General features: G+C 38.6%; 1 protein-coding gene across 1 annotated transcript in view; it reads right to left on the bottom strand.

Annotated features, from left to right (window-relative positions):
• The window catches only part of DNAAF10 (dynein axonemal assembly factor 10), a 127,575-nt gene that overhangs the window by 11,341 nt on the left and 101,973 nt on the right, over positions 1 to 14,261 (bottom strand). The window contains 2 exon segments of the mRNA XM_017853784.1: positions 3,160 to 3,290; positions 6,042 to 6,142. Of these exon segments, the coding sequence (XP_017709273.1) occupies positions 3,160 to 3,290; positions 6,042 to 6,142 (232 nt within the window).

Raw genomic sequence — 14,261 nt, 5'->3', positions numbered from 1 at the left:
AGACACACAGAAAAGCCAACAAGTGTACCTAAGTTATCTACAAGTGATGACTGACAAGGCAAATGTGAATGTTATGTAATTCAAATCATGAGCCTAAAACAAATGTGTTATTTATTAGGGAAAATACCAGTGTTGCTTTCATTTTTGCTTTTTTCCTTACTACCCATTTAACCATCGGCATGAATACACTCTAATTTTGAATTAATGGTTTCTTATGTTGTGAGTTCTAGAATACTATTTCTTTTCTTTTTTTTGAGATGGAGTCTCACTCTGTCACCCAGGAGTGCAATGGCATGATCTTGGCTCACTGCAACCTCCGCCTCCCAGGTGCAAGCGATTCTCTATCCTCGGTCTCCCGAGTATATGGGACTACAGGCGCCCACCGCCACACCCAGCTAAGTTTTGTATTTTTTTAGTAGAGATGGGGTTTTGCCATGTTGGCCAGGCTGGTCTCAAACTTCTGACCTCAGGTGATCCACCTGCCCCGGCCTCCCAGAGTGCTGAGATTACAGGCATGAGCCACTGTGCCTGGTCTAGAATACTATTTCATATACAATTAAGTTTAATTTTCCTGTGGCAATAGTGAAGAGGAAAATGTTAAATAAAACTAACAAATTCCCAATTTAATTTCAACCCCCTCGTTTTAATTCATGTTATGGGACTACTTACTAAAATAGTGTCACTACCTACAAGAAATGCAAATGTATGTAATAAAATGGCTAAAAGGCAAGTACCTGAGACAGAATAAAAAAGGGCAAAAAAAAAAAAAAAAAAAAATCCTTAAAAGGAAAATAACTCAGGAAAGGTGGAGGTACAACATTAGATTTACCTCCAGGGATAAAATAAAGATCATTAAGAGGTTGCTTGCTTGACTTTAATATTTATTTATTTAGAGACAGGGTCTTGCTCTGTCACCCAGGATGGAGTGCAGTCATGAGATCATGGTTCACCGCAGCCTCGACCTCCTGGGTCCAAGTGATCCTCCTACCTCAGCCTCCCAAGTAGCTGGGACTATACCACCATGCCTGGCTAATTTTTAAAGTTTTTGTAAAGATGGCATCTCCCTATGTTGCCCAAGCTGGTTTCGAGTGATCTTCCCACCTCAGCCTCCCAAGTGCTGGGATTACAGAGATGAGCCACTGCACCCAGCAAAAGCCTGTTTAAAAAAAAAAAAGAAAAAAAAACCCATATATAGAGATAAGAGATTATCTTTCTCTACAGGATTTATACACATTGATAAGATTTACAGTAAGTTTGCAAAAGATAAATGAGCAAAAAACACAGACTATTCATAAAACAAAATTAACCAGTAAATATAGAAAAAACACAAATTGGAAAGGAATACCATTCTGTCTACAAAATAAGATAGAAAAAAAGAAAATCAACGCTAACAGGGTAGACTTGAAATCTACCTCATCTACTGTAGCTGACTATAAATAAGTACTTTGGAACGTTTGCCAATAAATTTTAAACTTTTTTTTTTTTTTTTTTGAGACGGAGTCCCACTCTGTTGCCCAGGCTGGAGTGCAGTGGTGCGATCTCAGCTCACTTCAACCTCCCACTGCCAGGTTCAAGCAAAACTTGTGCCTCAGCCTCCTGAGTAGCTGGGATTACAGATGTGTGCCACCACACCTGGCTAATTTTTGTATTTTAGTAGAGACAGGGTTTCACTACGTTGCCCACGCTGGTCTCAAACTCCTGGTCTCAAGTTATCCGTCTGCTTCGACCTCCCAAAGTTGTGGGATTATAGGCGTGAACGACTGTACCTGGCCCAATAAATTTTTTTTTTTTTTTTTGAGACGGAGTCTCGCTCTGTCGCCCAGGCTGGAGTGCAGTGGCCGGATCTCAGCTCACTGTAAGCTCCGCTTCCTGGGTTTATGCCATTCTCCTGCCTCAGCCTCCCGAGTAGCTGGGACTACAGGCGCCCGCCACCTCGCCCGGCTAGTTTTTTGTATTTTTTTAGTAGAGACGGGGTTTCACCGGGTTAGCCAGGATGGTCTCGATCTCCTGACCTTGTGATCCACCTGTCTCGGCCTCCCAAAGTGCTGGGATTACAGGCTTGAGCCACTAAATTTTTTTAAAAATCATAAAATAAAATATGTTTATTCCAAAAGAGTTACACATATGACAATACTCATTTACTCATTATTTTTAAGCCACTCTCATAAAACAACAAAAAAAGCAAACTGAAGGCTTATAGGGGAATGGCCATATGATGGAATATTATATAGTCATTAAAATGATAACTGTGGAAACAGCAATATGTGCATATGACAAAACATTAAATGAAAAAAGTTTCTAAGATACAAATTCATATTCACACTTATAACTATGCAAAATTATATATAAGACCTAAAAGGAAAAGAAAAATCTAATGGTTGTGGTAGCGTGGTAGACTGAATACTATTTTTTCCCTCTATACTCAATATTGCTTTTATGAGTAAAAAAAAATAAGTGATTTCTAAAACACAGCTGCTCTTGAGTACCTATTAGAAAGTTATATCTCACTTTTCTTTTAAAGCAATTTCTTCATGGTCTTGAGCAGCCATTAAACAACTAGCCAAATCAATTATAATAGGTACCAAATTTCTCGTGTACCCCTCGTGAAGCAATAACATTTCTGACTCTATTAAAGTCATGCAGTACCACTTTGGACACCAAAAGACCTGGCCCTTCCTTGTTGGTCACTGTAGGGTAGAAGAGCTGAGCTGGTGCCTTTGGAACTCTCCAGTGGATGGATCACAGAACTTCAGTTTTCAACCAGCTGTCAATATGACAGTTTTCACAAGTACTAATTCTGCCTTTTAAAAAAAGAAAATGAAAAGCTGCCACCCACATTATATCGTCAGCTGCCTCAAAAGCCTGTAAAGACATTTTAAACCCTTCAGGGTTCAGAGGAAACCATCACTGTTAGTAGTTGAACCAGCTCAACACTAAAATAGTGTTAAGAAGTGCTATGAATCTATCTCCAAATACCCAAAAGTCTGAAACAATCGAGAGATAAGCAATCAAACTTGCCTGTTAAAAAAGTAGCAGCGAGACTGTTAGATTTAGGGAGTCAAGGTAACTGAAGGGGATTTTTACTCAGAGAGGACATACTGCTGCATAGAGATTTCCATTAAAATAAATAAACAAAATACATAGAATATATGGACTCACCATCTCGGCTGCCGGTCACAATTTCAGGTGCTCCTTCTCCAATTCCTAGTCCACCTACGCCATCTATGGCATTTATAATTTCTTTATGGCCCTTTACAGAATATACTGGCATCTCTGGAGCTTCTAAATTCCTAAACAACAAACACAGCTTTTTACACCACATGTCCCAAACATTTAAGTCTGCTACTGAAATTCAAAAATACATATTACAGTTAGATTTTTTTTTTTGTATAGAAATTAAGGTTTTGCTATGAAGATAGTTTATACATTTATTTACACTTTTGAAATTTTCTCTCCATTCAGCTTCTTTGAAGTCCCCAGTGAGAACTGTCATCATTCAACTTGAAATTCCAATCCTGAGCTCACTATACATAGTGTTCAAAGACGATCTATCCAAGACCCCCACAGATGAATTACCAGGTATGCTTGTGGATAAATGTGGACTCAAGGGCTTCTCCCCAAACATAAGGAATCAGGATCTCAGATGGGTCCCCAAAACAATGACTGTGGTACACTGAAGTCTGAAAACATACTGCTTCAAATATACAGTAAAGCCCAGGAAGGTCAAGGCTGCAGTGAGCTGAGATCATGCAACTGCCCTCCTGCCTGGGTGACAGAGCAAGACCCTATTTCAGGAAAATAAAAAAAAAAAGAAAAAAACCAACCATGTATCTGAGGACCTGGCTCTCAGGACAATTTTTTTCAATTCTGGATTTTAGTGGCTGTTACAAAAATATGGGAAGTGAACAGAAGATGGACACCATTAGCTGGCCTTACTAAATTATCATACTCATTGTTAAATTCCATCCACCAAATATGCAAAGGCTTTTGTTAAAATGCAGCTAGTATATTTCTATCTAAAAATATATATATGTAAATTCGAAGTGATATAGAATTCTTCCAAAGTAGGCCTCAGTAGTTGGATCTCATGACCTTTTTAAAGCATAAAATATGAGTAGTGTTTACTTTGTACACATTTCTTCCTTTATAAGGTACTATTTTCCCACTGAAGTCCACATTGATTTTTATCTACTGACGTATTTTTCAGTGTGTCATCGTACAACAATATGTATTACTGAAAGACAGGCTGAAGTTCGTCTAATAGGTCAATTCACAGAAAGGCATTCAGGAAAGTATTGATTACCACAGCTGCACTACTGGGCAATGAATGGCTTGACTAGGTGATCCTCACACATTCCTTTTCTTGCCCATCTCCATTTCTCCCCTTCTTTTGCTTTTCTACTAGAACTTCTATTTATATTTCTCTTAATAATTTAGTTTTCAATAACTTACGGATATTTAAAATGAATGTGGCTATTCATGAAATATAATCCCAATTTATTATTGGGCCAAGATTTATTAATAAAACCTTACTAATAAAAAAATCTGTGGCCAGGTGCAGTGGTTCATGCCTGTAATCCGAGAACTTTGGGAGGCCAAGGTAAGTAGATCACCTGAGGTCAGGAGTTTGAGACCAGCCTGGCCAACATGGCAAAACCCTGTCTCTACTAAAAACGCAAAAAACTGTCAGGCGTAGTGGTGGGCACCTGTAATCCTAGCTACTCGGGAGGCTGAGGCAGGAGAATCACTTGAACCTGGGAGGTGGACGTTGCAGTGAGCCGAGATCGCATCACTATGCTCCAGCCTAGGCAACAGAGTGAGACTACATCTCAAAAACAAGAAAAATTTTTTGAGATATTTCAACCTAGTTTAGAAATTACATTTACCATCACTATGAACTAATCAAGAGATTAAACAAGATTGTGGTTCTACTTGAAATGACTATTTTACTATTTTATAGACTTTAAAACATTATTTTTTAACATGAAATTATAAGATTTATCAATGAAAGTAAGTTGGTAATATCTGTACTATACTAGGAAACTGTATTAGAAAGATGGTCAATGGTACTATTTAATATTTTGAATACTCTTGTGTTGAAATATATTTATTTTTTAAAATAGCCTTCAAACTTGCCTCTCTCCCAGTATCTCTCAAAGCATATGACAAAGCATCTAAGAACTAACGAATACATGTTAATTTAATTATTAAGGAGTTAAAGCAAGGAGAAATTAAAATAGTTTCATTTTGTTTAATGTTATGATTCTAAGACAGATAAATATGTTAAAATAATGTAATTATAAAGTAGCAGGTTCTAAGTGAGACTCAAGAAAGGTCATGTTAGAAAACATGATGCAGGAAAGATAGTTTTTCTAGAACACTCTAGAACTTTCTCCATAATATTTTAGAACACTGCTGTACACTATAAATGATTACAATAATAGATTTTCCTGCAAAGTAATTAAAAAGGAATTTCAATTCATTCCACTCTAAATAAGAAACAACTCTAGGTAAAATATGAAAAAGGCATTTGGCAGAATTGTGATTTTGCCCATTCAAAACAAGTTTATTTTGATTTGTTCAACAGATATGCTTCTAAAAAGTTGTGCTTAGATGTTAAAGCTTGAAAAAACAAACATTCTGCAGTGCTAAATCTATTGCTGAAATATAAATAATTAATATTTACTTTTTTAATGTTATTCATGTGCATTTTATATACTGTATTTTTAAAGTTGGAGGGGGAATAGACCTTTATTTACAAATACACGGCATTAAATGCTAGCACCAAACAGCATGTGTGAAAATAAGCATTGATAATATTATCCAAAATATCTAAAGAAAAATAGGTTAGTATTTTAAATGGATTTTGAATATGAAATCTAGAAATATGTATTAAGAGATAATTCTCATATTTTATAGTTAAAATTGAACATATAAAGAAAGATTTTAAAATTAAAATTCTCTCTTTCAGAGAAAGAGTAATAAAACTATCAAATAAATTGCCTGTCTCATCTGTCTGAATACTGACTAAATCATCTTACCATATATGAAGGTTTCCACCAAAATCTCCAGTAGCTAAATATCTCTGCTGTAAAGATGTTGCACCAAATGTTCCACATTTAATAGGTTTGGCCTTTTCAATCTTGATAGAAAGGAGGAAGACAGGATATATTATTTATGTAAGCAGATATTTATAATCTATTAATATCATATTTACGGCTCTATTATGGCATTTAAATAAGACAATATAAAAGGCAATTAAAACATCTTCTGATGAAAATAATCATACACTTTTCCTTTAGTCATTTTCTTTAAAGTATGTAACTGTCAAAAGAAAAGTGTTAATTTGCCTTTCCTCTCCTCTCACTAATGAGACATTCAAATGCTGACAGCTCTACAATCTCTATTGCAGATATGAAAGTTTCAGCATTTCATGTGATATTCTTTAAGATCCTCAGCAGAAATGAGAACATAATGAAGATATTATCTTTCCAGATGGTTATGGGAACAAAAATGTTACGTGTCTCTTATAGTTTTCCCTGCAGAACCCTATAAACTAAAGATGTTTATGTCCCACTTTCTCTGGGGCCTTTTCAATGCAGAGAGATTTATAAACCTGTGTGTATCAAGGCACTACTATTGGTATGGATCAGCCAATCTTTTAAGGTTTCTTTACTTTAAAAGGCTACTGCTCCAAGTATCATATATAATCACATTAGTAAAACAATCCCATACAAATATATTATTTAAGGTATGGGGCTTATGGAAATCAGGTGAAGAAGACTATGTAGCCAAAAAGGTCCTTGGAAAGGATCTAATACAATACTCTCCTGTCATAAAAGGAGACCAAAGCATAGGGCTTTACAGATTTGCCCAACTCATACAACATTCAACATTTAATGGTTGCTACTACATGCAAGTCACTGAACTAGGCAAAAAAGGATACAAAGATGAATGAGATTGGCCAGTCCCTCAAAAAGCTAACAACTCAAATATCAGTTCCCATCTGGTTGCTCCAAAATATACATATTCATTATACTACTCCTACACCTCCCTGGGTCTTCTATTCACCTTCTTTTACTTCCTGATGTTTCTGGTTTCTCCACGGCCCCTCCCGCCACCAACTCTACCTGCCCAGGTCACTAAAGTCCCTCCTACAGTCTAACTGCTTTTCCTGCTGCCTTGGCTCCTGAGATCTCTGGAATCTGGAATTAGATGAGGCCACTGATGTCTGCCCCACACCACACTCTTGCCATATAACACTTCCCACTGACTGCCAGCCTCAATGGGGCAAAACTATCTCTCTTGGTCTCTAACAATTGTTACATTTTTAAATTCTTAATGTTTATAAAAGTAATACCTGCTCCCTATAAAAATTCAAACAAAAGGATGGAAGGAAAAAGTGAGTCCCTTTAACACTTTCCAGAAGTAATCCCCATCCTTCTAGATCTTCTACGCATTTACAAACACGCGTTTGTTTCAATACAAGGCAAATCACAGTACACTGTCATTTGATTTGTTTCACTTAACAATACATCTAGATAAACTTTATTCTTTTTGCAGGGTTCTCCAGTTTCCAGGACATCTCCCCTTGTAACTCTGCAGTTTTCATCCCTCCCAGGTTGGCCTGTTTCAAATAATTTTAAAAATAATTTCCCTGCCTCTTTCAGTGTTTAGCCAGGCATTTCCATATAGGTATACATACCAATTTCCATGAATAAAATAAAAGTCACTTAACACAAACTATAACAACTTTTTTTCTCTGATTCAGAAGATACCATTATATGTCATAGGGCTTTGGAAACTCCCAGACTGTTGAACTTTCCTACTATTTGTGATCTGGATAAATTGGAGTTACTATGGCCAAGTCTAAAAGCATTCATACCCTCCTCAGAATTGTCTAGTTAATGAAATCAGTCATCTACAGTAACGTCTGTAAAAGACCCTATTGATGAGAAGCACAGAACCACAGAATGTTTCTCTTTTTAATGCACAAGTGGTCTGAGATGGCATCAGTTATTCACTGTACCAGAAAATTAATACTCGTTTATTCCCATTTTCCCCCAATTTTATGAAAAGAGTATCTTAAAATGGGGCAACACAGAGGATCAAAATCTTGTCAACTTAACAACACACACAGTTTCTAACTCCAATTTATGTTTTCCTCACCTTTCCGCTCTCCTCAAAGTACCTAAAAATATATTAATACTGCTGGCCGGGCACGGTGGCTCAAGCCTGTAATCCCAGCACTTTGGGAAGCCGAGACAGGCGGGTCACGAGGTCAGGAGATTGAGACCATCCTGGCTAACACGGTGAAACCCCGTCTCTACTAAAAATACAAAAAAACTAGCCGGGCACGGTGGCGGGCGCCTGCAGTCCCAGCTACACGGGAGGCTGAGGCAGGAGAATGGCGTGAACCCGGGAGGCGGAGCTTGCAGTGAGATTGCGCCACTGCACTCCAGCCTGGGCGACAGAGCGAGACTCCGTCTCAAAAAAAAACCATATATATATATATACAGTGCTAAAGCACTTAATCACTATTAGGGCATGATTTCTACGGTGAAATTAATTCAGAGTTCCAACCTACACCAACTGATGAAACAGCTATCCACCTCTCCCTCCCCTTGGTCTCACACTGAACCTGGGTCTTGCCAGCTCTAAGTCATTGATAATGGCTTCCATGTTCTGAGGCAGAGGGTGGAAGCAGACCCTCTGAGGTAAGAAGCTGGTAGTCCTGATGCACAGCAATGTGGTTCCAGGAGACAGGGGATTAGAAGCTGTGCAGAGCTTGCATCATCTATTGACCCAATTCTCTGGGAACATTTTTCTCAGAGAAGCACTGGGAAGACTGGTCACCCATTTTCTTCCCCCCAACCAACTAAACCATTCTGCTTCCCAGAATTCCACTGCTATCCCCTGAAACCTCTGATGGGGGTTTCTGTGCTTCCTAGGCCATGGAAGAGGTAAAAACTAACCTACACTCTTTGGTCCCTACAGTCTTCTAAAATTTTACAGTTGGTAATAAAAAACTGGAAGCAAACACTTTCCTCCCTGTTATTCTTTTACTCAGCTTTCACTTTTAGACCCTGTAGACTAGAGAACCTCAAACTATACTCCTGGAACACACTTATCTTCTGTTACTAACATAATACATTAATTAGAAAATTCGCCAAGAACAAAAGCCGATGGATGTGTTTTTTTCAAATTTTAAAGTTTTTAAAAAAATAATTTTCTTAGCTTGCCTGGTAGAAAATACTAGCAAATGAACACCAGTTAAAAAAACTTGGACCATGCGCAATGGCTCATGCCTGTAATCTCAGCACTTTGGGAGCCCAAGGAGGATGGATCACTTGAGGTCAGGAGTTCAAGACCAGCCTGGCCAAAATGGCGAAACCCCATCTCTACTAAAACTACAAAAATTCGCCAGGCATGGTGGTGGACACCTGTAATCCCAGCTACTGGGGAGGCTGAGGCAGGAGAACTGCTTGAACCCAGAGGGCGGAGGTTGCAGTAAGCCAAGAGCGCACCACCACTCTCCAGCCTGGGCGACAGAGAGAGATTCCGTTTCAAAAAATAAATAAAAAAATAAAATAAAATAAAACAAAACAAAAAAATTAATAAAAATAAAAAACCTTGGAAGTTAAGACTTAAAAACTGTGTGGTTACTTGTGATGTAAAATCAGAATATCTATATGTATATAGAGTCAGATTTTTCTGCTGAAAATCTCTTCCCCTGTGCAAAGATGGAACTGACTACTCCAATATTTTATGGTGTTCCAAAAACAGCACCGCAATGTACAGATTCTTTGACACCTGTACAAAAATATTTTATTCACACAATTATGTCCCCCTTTCCAAAATGTGAGCACCATGAGAGCAGAGCCTTGCCTAATTTTTTTAACACATAGCAGGCACTCAACATCTGTTGAATGAAGGTATAAATGACCATCCATGAATCTCTCAGCCCTGAGACTAGGGACGGACAAACCAGGGCTGGAGTTCACTTTCTTTGTTCTCTCTTTTCTCCTACCGTACTTTCATGTGCCAGGGTTCTGACAAACTGTTCAGTTTCTGGTGTCATTGACATTCAATCACGAAAATAGCGTCTAGCTATTGAATACCTACATATCAGATATGTTTTAGATATTCTTCCAGTCTAGACCATCCCTTTTCTAATATATAGAACACTGCAAACTAAGTGTTCAGAACACCACTTTCAAGATGACAAAACAGGTTCAGAGGACTGAGTGACTTGCCTAAGGTCCCAAGAGCCAGGTAGAACCCAGGCTTTTTCTTTTAAACTAGGCTGCCTCCAGGTTTATATGTAAATCGATTAAATAAATATTTTATTATTGGAGTCCTCATTCTGTAAACCTGAGAGTTATTGGAAGTATCAAAGGAATGTTCCAATCTTGATTGCTAAGGTAAATGGTACAATGGCATGAATTAAACCTACTTTCAGATCTCTGTCCTTTGGTTTTTACCTTCATTCATGTCTTTACAAGATATAAATATAAGATATTATGCTTCCCTCATGTTCTTTGTTCTTTTCTTATATTAAAGAAACCCAAAGATATTTATAGACACTAGTGGTCTGTTGTATAAGAACCAAATTAAACTCAAATTGTACATCTTGAACATATTAAACGTATTAAAACTGATCATTTGTGTGCACTGAGGACTGCACTTTGCTCAGAAGGGCTGAGCTCTGTTGGCAAACGGACTTACAAAGTAGGCATGTTTCCTCTTTCCTCAGACATTCATGGAAATAATAATAATAGCTAAATTAACAGGACAAAGGTGAAGCTAATTTTTCATAGTTCACAAAAGGGTTCCCTCTTTGCCCCGTTAGATAGTTTATCTACGGAAAAGAAAAGATGAAAATAAGTTGGTGGTAAATCAAAATTTTCTTGCTAGAAAACTAACTGGCAAAAAAAAAAAAAAGTTCTATCTTGCAAAATTGTTCAACAAAGAAAATCTGTATATACTAACAATTTTTGCTATATGATACTGAAAATGGCCATCACTGATGGTCATCATTGACCTAGCTGTTCGTTTTCTTGCTATAATAAGAAGTTAAAATGATTAAAGAAGCTCAAGATCAATAATTTCTGTGTGAGCTATTTTTGTTCTGCATGTGGGTGGGTCTAGTACAGCTTGTCAGTACTTCCTCCTCCACATCCTGGCAATACTTAATTAACATTAAAAGATCTAGCCAACCAAATGCTAACAAGCAGTAAATTCAGTAGCACAGGGACTAAAAAAGCAGAATTTTATTAGCTTATTGCTTTTTTTTTAATATAAACATCTACAACTGTGATTCCATTTTTCAGGGCCATCCCTAGACCATATGGTATCTTTGTGCCAATTAGAAAAAAGTTGCCCTTTAGAGGCTGATGAAGCCTCACACATGTAAGCCTTAATGAAGGAAAAAGAGCTTTTAACTCCCATTTGAGCACTCAGCCAGACACCTTTGTGTGGTGCAAAAAACTGCTCAACTGAACATGGAGGCCCTGCCCTCCATTCCTTATCTATCCTTTTAGAACTAAGATAAAGAAGACTTCGACAAAGACTGATATGCTTCCTTTACATCTTTTTTTCTTAGATGCACGGGCTTTGCGAGCTCCAAGTCAGTGATAAATTAAAAAAAAAAAAAAGAAAGATGCATGAGCTTTGAAGCACATGACTTAGGGGTAGCTCTACAATGATAAATCAAGTCTGTTTCCTAACGTTTTAATAAGTGACCCATCTAGCTCAATGGTTCTCAGCCTTGGGACTCATTAGAATCACCTCGCAGAAGTTTAAAAAAATTCTGATTTCTAAACCTTACTTAGATGCAATAAAGACGTACCACTGTGTCAGAATTTCTAGGGGTGGGACCAAGGCACAAATGTTTTAAAACACACACACATACACACAAGCCACAAAATGCACTCAAATGATCCTGATGCACAGTAAGGAGTGGGAGTTACTGGAACAGTATTTATCCTGATGCACAGTAAGGAGTGGGAGTTACTGGAACAGTATTTAACCTATATTTTTAATCTTTTTTTCCATTGCACCAGAGCAGCCAAATACAATGTAAGTTCTTTTTTGTTTTGGTTTGGTTTTTAGACAGAGTCTTCCTCTGTTGCCGGGCTGGAGTGCAACGGCGGATCTCGGCTCACTGCAACTTCCGCCTCCCGGGTTCAAGTGATTCTCGTGCCTCAGCCTCCTGAGTAGCTGGGATTACAGGCACCCACCACCACGGCCAGCTAATTTTTGTATTTTTAGTAGAGATGGGGTTTCACCATGTTGGCCAGAATGGTCTCACTCTCCTGACCTTGTGATCCGCCCACCTCAGCCTCCCTTAGTGCTGGGATTACAGGCGTGAGCACCGCACCCGGCCCACTGTAAGTTCTAAAAGGTATTTCTGTATTAGTTGTACCCTCTTTTTGGACAGTAGGCTCTTTAGAAGAAAGGACTCAACTTTTAAATATCTTTGGTCCTTATTAAACACAGTACCTTGAAATAGTGTGTTCTCAGATAATTCATGGTAGAAAGAAAGATCTAAATGATCCAGGTGAAAACACACTTAGTGATTATTCCTGGCATTGAGATTATGGGTGATATTTCATTTTCCTATTTTCTAAATGTTCTCTCATGAATACATACTACTTTTGCTGCAAAAGAAAATTATCTTTTTAAAATTTGCTGAAACTTCCCAGAGTCTCTACGAAAGACAAAGTACTCTATTCCACTTGATGGAGTAAGTGTACTTTTGAAATACGTACAAATCATATATTTTCATTTTATTATTTTTTGAGACAGGATCTCTGTCACCCAGGACAGAGTGCAGTGGTGCGAACATGGTAGCCTTGACCTCCTGGACTCAAGAGATCCTCCCACCACAGCCTCCCAAGTAGCTGGGACTACAAGCTCGCATCACTTTGCCCAGCTAATTTTTGTATTCTTTTTTATACAAAAAATAGAGACGGAGTTTCGCCATGTTGCCCAGGTTGGTCTTGAATTCCTGGGCTCAAGCAATCCACCCCTCTGCCTCTCAAAGTGTTGAGATTGCAGGCGTTAGCCACTGCACCAGGCCTGTTCTTATTTTAAAAAGTCACAAGTCTGAGCCCTGATCCTGCCACTGCACTCCATCCTAGGCAAGAGTGAGACCCTGTCTCAAAAAAAAGAAAAAAGAAAAACAATCATGTCCCATTTTTCTTTGAAAAAGGAATAAATGGCCAGGCGCGATGGCTCATCTCTGTAATCCCAGCACTTTGGGAGGCCGAGCTGAGTGGATCACCTGAGGTCAGGAGTTTGAGACCAGCCTGACCAACAGGTGAAACCCCGTCTCTATTAAAAATACAAAACAATTAGCTGGGCATGGTGGCAGGCGCCTGTAATCCCAGCTACTAGGGAGGCTGAGGCAGGAGAATCACTTGAACCTGGGAGGCAGAGGTTGCAGTGAGCCAAGATCACGCCACTGCACTCAAGCTTGGGTGACAGAGCGAGACTCCGTCTTAAAAAAAAAAAGAAAAGAAAAGAAAAGGAATAAATCCTTTAAATGCCTTTTTTTAAAAAAATGGTGGTTTACACCTGATCCAGCACTTTGGGAGGCAGAGGCGGGAGGATGGTTTGAGCTCAGGAGTTCCAGGCTGCAATGAGCTATGACAGTACCACTGCACTCCAGACTGGGACAGAGCTATGCCATCTCTAAACAACAACAACAAAAAACAAAAACAACCCAAAATGCAATGTAAAGAAATTTTACTTTGTGTAGAAATCAGGAAGGGCATCATACATTAGATAATCTGAACTAGACATCAGAATAGCAGCAGGTAGCCAGGCTTGGTGGCTCACGCCTGTAATCCCAGTATTATGGGAGGCCGAGGCAGGCAGACTGCTTAAGCCCAGGAGTCGGAGACTAGCCTGGACAACATGGCGAAACCCAATCTCTACCAAAAAAAAAAAAAAAAAAAGTACAAAAAATTAGGTGTGGTGGCACACACCTGTAGTCCTAGCTACTCGGGAGGCTGGGGTGGGAGGATTCCTTGATCTGGGAAGGCGAAGGTTGCAGTGACAGTGAGCTGTGTTTGCACCACAGCACTCCGGGCTGGGTGACAGATTGAGATCCTGTCTCCAAAAAAAAAAAAAAAAAAGCCACTGGTTACTGGAAGCTAAGTGATGAACAATATAAGGAAAGGTAGAAAAGAATAAGCCATGTTTCATGTTTGTCATTCAGGGAAATTTAAAGCGGAATGGGGTCTTACATACTT

This window comes from Rhinopithecus bieti, unplaced genomic scaffold, assembly GCF_001698545.2.
Source record: "Rhinopithecus bieti isolate Rb0 unplaced genomic scaffold, ASM169854v2 scaffold_36315, whole genome shotgun sequence".
NCBI lineage: Eukaryota > Metazoa > Chordata > Mammalia > Primates > Cercopithecidae > Rhinopithecus > Rhinopithecus bieti.
The sequence above is the reverse complement of the archived record's forward strand: the minus strand, read 5'-3'. Positions and strand labels throughout refer to the sequence as shown.